An 8,940-nucleotide genomic window follows, 5' to 3' on the forward strand; every position below is an offset into this window, starting at 1 on the left:
GTTTCTTATGAAACCTTATCCATTTCCTATGTTATCTAATGAGTGTATCCATTCTGTAAAATTCTGCCTTAAACTAAAATAACGCAATATGGAAATAGAAATAATATATAGTCACAATACAAATCCTAAAATATATATTAGTAGATTGGAAACCTGCATGTCTACAAGGTGGTATGCACAACACCCACATACACAAATATTAGTAGATTGAATACCTGCATGTCTCAGACCCAGTAGCCGGTTGTCGGGTCCTCTGCTGTTGAGAGATCTTTGTGATCTTGGTGTCAAGACACTCAACCTCTAGCATCAATCCAGAAATCTGTTGCGCAATCTGCTGTGAGCGGATCTTTCTAATATCAGCCCCAAGATCTTGTTGTTGGGTAATCTATTGACAGATATGTCCTACACTGGCCTCAAGACCCTTAACTTTCGATATCAATCTATAAATCTCAGGGTATTGTCGGGGATAATGTTTTTCAACATCGAACGTGAGAGACAACTGTGAGAGAAATTGAAAAACTTTGGGTTCCACATCGTTGGATCTGGGAGTATTATTTGTTTCTTCAGTCATTGCAGTAGATGTAACTTTGAAGGAGTAATGCGATTGATTTAGGGGTTCTTTTCTATTGATGAAACCTAAGAAACCTGGTAGTTTGTTTCTATTGATCGACGTTAGTATAAATAGTGGGGTCCCTCTTACTTTTACCTCAAGTGCTTTTCATTTTCATCTTTCTAGAGGGAGAAGTAGAGCATTTTAGAGAGAGAAATTACTCTTCCTCCTGTTTCTTTGGCTTTTTGGGTTTCCGTGCTTGCTATGGGGAACAAATTGCTGGCGTCCAAGAGAGATTCGTCTGTTCAAGCTCGTGCGTCTTCGCGGAGTGGCGGACAAGATGTGGCGGGGTCTTCTGCTGAGGTCGACATACTGGAGTCCCTCAGGATCTTGCCTATGATATATAATCCTATATCGTTGGTTGATATAGATTTTTTGACCAATTTGAGAACGGCGGCCAAGATACCAGAGTCCATAAAGCTTCGAGCGCCCAAAATACACGAGATGGTTGACACAGATCGTGGGACGGAGGTATCTCTTTATGGGATTATGTTTAGGATAGGCTTCAATTTTCCGGTTCCTCCGCTGTTGGGGCAAATCTTAAGTGTTTTGGGCATATCGCTGGGTCAGTTCATGCCTAACTCTCTACGGGTGATTTTGGGCGTTCAACATTTGAGTCGGAAGTTCAAGATAGACTTTGGCGTGCAAGACTTCCTTTCGATCTACGATTTTAAGGAGCACAAGGATGAGAAGGGGCGGTGTATGGTTGTTACGCAGAGGAATGTTCCCCTCATTATTTTGGATCAGATGTCGAACGATCATGATACTTGGAAGACTGAGTATTTCTTTGCTCAAGGGGCGGCCATGTATGGAGCCGAAAGTTTCCCGAAGTGTTGGGTGGTACCCATAAGTAAGTCTTTTCACTTTAGCGCTCAACGAATGATTCTTTCTCTGGTTAATTTTCGCCTTTCTCATCTTGTAGTTTCGAAGGATCCACCGAGGAAGAAGGGACAAGAAGATCAGCCAGCTACGGCGGCTAAGATCATGAGGGACCTTCCGGATCATGAGAGAAGTCTAAAGAATATTATGGCGGAGCTCGTGCCCAATGTCGAAGAGTTTCCGAAGGTTATAGGTAGGTCTTCCCTATCTTTTTTATTTTTCGTCATTTACTTGCATTATTATTTTTGGTACGATTTGGTTAGTGTTCGTGATATCTTCTAACGTCGGGTTTGTTCGCAGTAGCTAAAAAAACATCCAAGGAAAGAGTGTCCAAGCCTAAAGTTGCTGTTGGTCGAGGGGCGTCGTCGATGAAGGCGGTCGAAGTTCCTATGGCGTCTGAAGGAGAGAGATCGACCGACGTAGTTGAAACAGCTGAAGCTTCAAAGGCAGAAATGCCTGAGGAAGCGATGACTGAGGCAACTGGAGTAGGCGAAGAGATTGAAGGAGGAATCATAACAGGGGCGGTCATGGAGGAAGAGACATTGGCGGCAAAGGGTTTTATATCCCGAGCAATGGTTGTGGCGCTGGAGGCGCCGAAGCAGGTTCCCCAGAAATCGACTATAGGGAAATCTGGGTTTGTCTCTGGATTCGAAGTTCAGAGGCCATTTAAACCTTTTTATTCATTCAAAGAGTTGGCAGAGATGGCACAGGCGGAGGAGAGGTCGAGGGAAAGGGATGCGAATTTGTCCCCTGCTTACGAGGAGGTGCCTATGGCGGAGAATGTTGCCAGTGAAGGTGACTTGGCCTCGTGGGCGGCGAAGATGAGGGCGGAGGCGATGATTAGTGAGGAAGAGGAAGCTGCGATGAAGGGTCATGAAGGAGTTCTGTCTGCCTCCGCGGATGTGACGGTCCATGATGTTGCAGCAAGGGAAGTAAATAAAGTGACGGGCGACCAAGAATTGGATAGTGCCAAAATGGATGCAGATATGGGAGGACAAGAGGAGAGGGCGAAGCAGAAGCGCAAACAAGCATTTCACGAGAGGGTAAGGGCGTTCAAGAAACCGTGTGGTTTTAGGAGGATTGACTGCTCGTTTCCCGCATTGGCATCAGTGCATGAACGTCCGCCGATTCTTCCTGTCGATACTCGACGCCTCCTCTTTCCCAGAGATAGGGGGATTTTGGAAGGTAAAGGCTTGGCCAGGGTCATTCGGGAGTCGGCGCATAGTTCCTTCCTACTTTTCCAGCGTCAACTTTTCATCGAAGAGGGATTACGGGCACTGATGGATGGTAGGGAGACTGTTGCGGCGTCCGAGACAGAATTAGTACGATTACGGGCCGAACTTGGCAAGGCTCAAGAAGAGAGAGAGAGTTTAAAGGCGGCTGCTGAGCGAGCGAACCTTCGGGCAGAGACGACCGAGGCTACTCTAGCCTCAACTGTCACGAACGTGACGTTGGACATGGAGAAGTTAAGGGCTGAAGTCGAGCGAGCTAGGGCGGATGAGACTCGCGCTAGGGTGAGCGAAGCAGTGGTTTTAGAGGAATTAAAAGTGGTTGATGAGCAAATCCTGGTTCTTAAAAAATATAAGTCTGAGATGGACGTCGATCTAGAAGAGTACCGGGTGGCAAAAGATTTAGCAAATGAAACGCAAGAAAAGTTGACGAATCAACTTTCAACTACTGAGGGGGAGAAGATGGAAGCCCTAGCGGACACTCACCGCGCGAATCCGATTTAGCGGCTCTCACGAACAAAATGGCCAGGAAGAGTGAGAAGTGGCATAAGCGAAAAGCTAAGTTCAATAATAAACTTGAGGAAGCAGAAGTTGCCAGGTAGACGACGGAGGCCAATTATGATGAAAAGGAGAGAATTGTTGGGGGCGTTGCAGGCGCCTTAGCCCGTCTTGAAATGTTAAAAGATTACAGAGATGGACGGGAAACGGCTTGGAATGTTGTAGAAGAAATTGCTGATTGTGAGGTTGTATTGGAGAAGTTTGGCCATTTGTATAAGCCAATTGGAGGTGTTGAAGGACATGGCGAGGGAACTGGAGGAGGCGTTGAAGAAGAGGAGGGCGAGGTTGGTGCGGATGAAGGCAAAAGGGATGATGGTGCCGAAGAAGGAGATGCTGGCGGCCAAGGCAAGGGCAGAACTGGGGATCGGGATGGTACTAAATAAATTTGTATTTTGGTCATTTTTGTGCTTTTGTACGTAGCAAATGTGATATATGGCGATGACTTTTGTTTATTTGGTTGGCCTTCAATATCTATTACCGACTATATCGATATTTTCTGGCATTGGAACTGCTCTTTACTAAACGGCTTGATGTCTAAGTAAAAGCAAATATAACATATTTATAAGTGGAGTGGAATTTAGTGATACTTAACTTGGGCTACCGCTATCAATTTCGTCGTGCGCCGTTGTCCGTTTTCGTTGAGCGCCGTTATCTCATAACTTCGCCATTTTTACGTTGATGGGCGTCTTTGTCTTTGAGTTTTGTTATTCTTGTACCTGCGCTCAAAGAAAAAGGTGAGGGTTGGTCGACGGCGAACCGTCGACCCTCCGACGCTCAAGTCAGTATGACGCTCAAAATGAAATTGGAATTGAAACATAAGTTCAAGAGTTTGGGAAAGATAAGTGTATATGTACCATGACCCCCCCTCCCCGTTTTTTTTTTTACTTAGAATTTAAGAGTGGTACAATTTTAGGTGGATGGCGTTCCAGCTGTTGGGAATTTTTCAGCCGTCCCGGTCTTGAAGCCTGTAGGCACCGTGCCCTATAACTTTGGTAATCTGATACGGACCTTCCCAGTTTGGTCCCAATTTTCTGGTTCCAATTTCTTTCGTATTCTGGAAAATTTTTCGAAGGACTCGATCCCCAACCTTGAACTCTCTGGTTCGGACATGTTTGTTGAAGTGTTGGTTGACTCTGGTCTAATAGGCCGCTGTCCTGGTGAGTGCCGATTCCCTTAATTCTTCAATGGTGTCAAGTTGGTCGTTCAATTGTTCCCAGTTAGTTTCTTCGTTGACCCATTGATAACTAGCGGAGGGTAGTCCAGCCTCGACAGGAATGACTGCTTCAAAACCGTAAGCTAGCGAAAATGAGGTTTCTCCTGTCGGGGTTCTGGCCGTTGTTCTATATGACCATAGAACTCCGGGTAATTCGTTCGCCCAAGCCCCCTTTGCCTGTTCTAGTCTTTTCTTCAAAGTGTTGATCAAAGTTTTGTTGGAAGCTTCAGCTTGCCCATTCGATTGAGGATGACGAGGTGTGGAGAAGAATAACTTAATCTTTAAATCGGTGCAGAACGGTTTGAAACCGTAACTGATAAATTGAGAGTCATTGTCACATATTATCTCCTTTGGGATTCCGAACCTGCAAATTATGTTTTTCCAAACGAATTTCTTGACTTCCGTGTCTCTAACTCGTCTGAAGGATTCGATTTCTATCCATTTGGTGAAGTAGTCAGTGAGTGCTAGGAAATATATGCGTTGACCAGATGCCGCTGGAAGGGGCCCGACGATGTCCATTCCCCATTTCATGAAAGGCCATGCAGATAAAGTAGCTGTGAGCTTTTCTGGCGGTTGATGCTGTATTTGAGCAAACCTTTGACATTTATCGCATTTCTGGACGTAATCTACGACGTCGCCTCTCATTGTCGGTCAATAATAACCCGTCGAAAGTGCGCGGTGAGTCAGGCTGCGACCGCCGGAATGATTTCCACATTCTCCTTCGTGTAGCTCGGCCAACACGTATTGGGCTTGCTTTGGCGTCACGCACCTGAGTAATGGACCAGAATAAGATCGTTTGTAGAGCAATCCTCCGAACAAGGTGAACCTCGCGGCTTTTGATTGGAGGCGTCGAGCTTCACTTCGGTCGTCAGGCAAAGTCCCTTCTTGTATGTATCTTGCAATGGATATCATCCAATCATCGCCCTTTTCGTTGGCCTCTTCGGGTGGGGCGGACTCGATCGCCATTGTCTCCTCAGGAGTTGAGTACTGCTTCCAAACTGATGGCCATTTCAAGTATACTACCGGGATTGGTTGGGGTTCCGTTGTTTGAATCGAGGACCCCAACTTTACGAGTGCGTCAACATGGGCGTTGTTCACCCTTGGTATGAGCGTTAGCGAAAACTCGTCGAACTGCTTCTGTAATTCCTTGACTGCCTCGAGGTAGCTCGCCATCTTTGGATCCTTTGCTTGGTAGGATCCTTGCAATTGATTGACAATCAGTTGAGAATCTGAGTGGACAACTAGGTTCTTGATCTTCATGTCCTCTGTAAGTTGAAGGCCGGCGATCAAAGCTTCATACTCGGCTTCATTGGTCGTCGCTTTAAATCCGCATCGTACAGATCTTTGAATGATACTCCCTTCTGGTGATATCAAGACTAAACCTAGTCCGCTGCCTTTGACGTTGCTCGACCCATCTACGTAGAGGGTCCACTTTCCCAGGATTGGCGTGGCGATGCAAAACAACTCTTTTTCAGCTTGGTCTTGGATGGGTGGAGTGAAATCGGCGACAAAGTCTGCCACACCTGAGATTTGATTGCTGTGCGAGGTTGATAAGTGATATCGTACTCGCTTAACTCGACCGCCCACTTCGTTAATCACCCGGATAATTCAGGCTTGTGTAGTACGTTTCTCATAGGGAAAGTGGTCACTACCATGATGCTGTGACTTTGTAAGTATGGTCTCAGCTTCTGGGCGGCTGTTACGAGGGCAAGCGTGAGTTTCTCCATCTGACTGTATCTGGTCTCGACGTCCAAGAGGCTTTTTCTCACATAATATACGGGAAGTTGCTTCGATTCCTCTTCTCTGACCAACACTGCGCTGACGGCTGTTTCGGACACCGTGAGATAAACATACAGCTGTTCGTTCTTTTTAGGCTTGGACAAAAGTGGCGGTGAAGTCAAGTACTCTTTCAGCTGTTGCAGAGCTTCCTCGCACTCGGCGGTCCAATCGAAATTATTTATTTTGCGAAGCGTTGTGAAGAACTGATGGCGTTTGTCGGATGACCTAGATACGAATCTGTTGAGCGCCGCCACTCTCCCCGTTAATTTCTGCACTTCTTTTACGTATTTTGGCGAAGGGAGGTCGAGGATTGCTCTGATTTCGTCAGGATTTGCTTCGATGCCTCGTTGAGTTACGATATAGCCCAGGAACTTCCTAGCGGTTACCCCAAATGAGCACTTGGTGGGATTTAGTTTCATGCTATATTTGATCAATAAGTCGAACGCCTGCTGAAGATGATACAAGTGTTGCTCGGCGACCAATGATTTGACCAACATGTCGCGTCGATGTATACTTCCATTGTATCTCTCAGTAGCTCAGCGAACATTTGGTTGGCAAGTCGTTGGTATGTCACACCAGTATTTTTTAATCCGAAGGGCATCACCTTGTAACAAAAAATGCCCCTTTCTGTAACGAACGTAGTTTTTTCTTGATCATCGGGATGCATGAGGATCTGGTTATATCCGGAGAAGGCATCCATGAAACTCAACAATTCGTGGCCAGCCGTGGTGTCGACCATCATATCGATGTGAGGGAGGGGGAACGGATCTTTTGGGCAAGCTTTGTTGAGATCGGTAAAGTCTATGCAAACTCGCCATTTGCCGTTCTTCTTCTTCACCACCACCACGTTCGCCAACCAATCGGGGTAATTCACTTCTCTGACGAAACCATTATCAATCAGGTGCTGAACTTCTTCGTTAATGATTCGATTTCTTTCAGGGGTGAACTTCCTCTGTTTCTGTTTGACAGGAGAGTGACTAGGATCTACCCTTAAACGGTGTATGGCCACATCTGGGTCGACTCCCGTCATATCCGCATGAGACCAAGCGAAGCAATGTCGTTGTTGGGACAGAAATGTAATCAATTTTTCCCGCAACTCGAGAGGCAAGCGTGCTCCAATTTGAACCTTCTGTTCGGGGAACTCAGGACAGATCGAGACTTCGTCTAACTCCTCAATTTCGGGTATGCTTTGCCCGCCGGAGTCGGACGATTGCTGTAATTGCTATAACTACTCTTTCTTCTTTTTGAGGCCATTCTGGTAACATTCTCTAGAGGCCAATTGTTCACCGTAGATTTCTTTGATACCGACGGCCGTTGGGAATTTCACAACCTGATGGTAAGTTGATGGGACTGCTTTCATCTCATGGATCCATGGACCCCAAGGATTATGTTGAATGGTGAGTGACAGTCGAGGACGAGGAACTTCGTTTGGCAATTGATCCCGCCGGCATAGACTGGCAATGCTATTTCACCTTCGGTAAATTTTTGTTCTCCGCCAAACCCGATTAGGATTGTCGATCGTCGAACGACATGATTTTCATCGATATTCATCTTTTTGAGAGTGCTCAACATCAGGACATTCGTCGAACTACCGTTGTCTATCAATACCCGCTTGATTATACAATTTGCTACCTGGATGGAGATGACAAGGGCATCGTGGTGTGGATCTAACAGATCGGTGGCTTCATTATTGGTAAACATGATCACCTGGTCGGAAGGAGTCTTCGTCGGCCGCCCCTTCCTTGCTTCTGGATTGATGGCGGCTCTCGCGCTTCTTTTAGCAGCCGAGTGAGAAATTCCACTAATCTCCGATCCCCCAATGATGACCGCAATAGTTTCGGTGGGCTCTGGTATGTCGTCTTCTGTGGCCTTTTCCTTTCTTTTAGTTAGGAGAGCCTTTCCTCTTTCGGTTAGCAAGTCGTGCAAATGGCCGCGATTGACTAAGTTATTCACTTCGTAGAGTAAGGCCTTGCATTCGGTGGTTTTGTGCCCGTGGACTTGATGAAAGCCGCAACATTTAGTGGTTTCTTTTTCTCTTCCGTCGGTGTTCTTCAACGGCCATTTCACCTTCTCCCCCATTTTCTTGAGTACAAGTACTGTCTCATCATATGTGATGCTTAAGTTGTATTCGGACGTATTTTCATAGTATTCTTGTCTGTTGAATCCCCTGTTGAACGGTCGGGAGTGGGTAGTGTTTCCTGGCGGTGGAGGTGTCGGTTGGTCTTCTTTTCTGCCGCGCTTCTCTCTGTCATTGCTCGGCTGGGTCGGTCACAGTCGGGCATCCTCTTCCCATCTGATTGGGATTGTTGCGCGGGCTAGAGCATCTTCCATGTTCTGACAATCATACTTGGCTATTTCTTCATATAATCCTCTATCGACAAGTAATCCATTCTTGAAGGCTCTAAACGCAGTCTCAGGATTACATCGAGGAATTGAGACTCTCTCTTTGTTGAAACGAGCTACGAAGTCTCTGGTTGATTCCTCATGGTGTTGGACGACTCTGAACAAGTCCTCTGAACATTTTTGAATTTTCTTGCTGCTGGAGAAATGCACAAGGAAGGTGTCCACTAGCTGGGCGAACGAGGAGATGTTGCCGTTGGGGAGACTAATGTACCATTGGAGAGCTGGCCCTGTCAATGTTGATCCGAACCCTTTGCACATGTACGCCTCTC

General features: G+C 46.4%; 2 protein-coding genes across 2 annotated transcripts; both read right to left on the bottom strand.

The window, feature by feature from the left end:
• Window positions 1–5,140: 5,140 nt before the first annotated feature.
• Window positions 5,141–6,687, bottom strand: LOC120003565. The gene is made up of 2 exons (XM_038852583.1): window positions 6,089–6,687; window positions 5,141–6,026 (listed from the first exon to the last, which is right to left on the bottom strand). The coding sequence occupies exons 1-2, from the start codon at window positions 6,685–6,687 to the stop codon at window positions 5,141–5,143; spliced, it is 1,485 nt and encodes a 494-aa protein (XP_038708511.1).
• Window positions 6,688–7,624: 937 nt separating this feature from the next.
• Window positions 7,625–8,347, bottom strand: LOC120003566. Its single transcript, XM_038852584.1, has one exon. It carries the CDS (start codon window positions 8,345–8,347, stop codon window positions 7,625–7,627), a length of 723 nt encoding a protein of 240 aa, XP_038708512.1.
• Between the last annotated feature and the right edge of the window lie 593 nt (window positions 8,348–8,940).

Source organism: Tripterygium wilfordii, chromosome 8, assembly GCF_013401445.1.
Source record: "Tripterygium wilfordii isolate XIE 37 chromosome 8, ASM1340144v1, whole genome shotgun sequence".
In the NCBI taxonomy this organism is placed as follows: Eukaryota; Viridiplantae; Streptophyta; class Magnoliopsida; order Celastrales; family Celastraceae; genus Tripterygium; species Tripterygium wilfordii.

Bases quoted from the DNA above. Each gene is read 5' to 3' on its own strand.
- LOC120003565 (XM_038852583.1), bottom strand. From the start codon at position 6,687: ATGAAACTAAATCCCACCAAGTGCTCATTTGGGGTAACCGCTAGGAAG. The intron at 6,027-6,088 runs GTGATTAACGAA...AACCTCGCACAG, and splicing joins CACAAGCCTGAATTATCCGG to CAATCAAATCTCAGGTGTGG.
- LOC120003566 (XM_038852584.1), bottom strand. From the start codon at position 8,347: ATGGGGGAGAAGGTGAAATGGCCGTTGAAGAACACCGACGGAAGAGAA.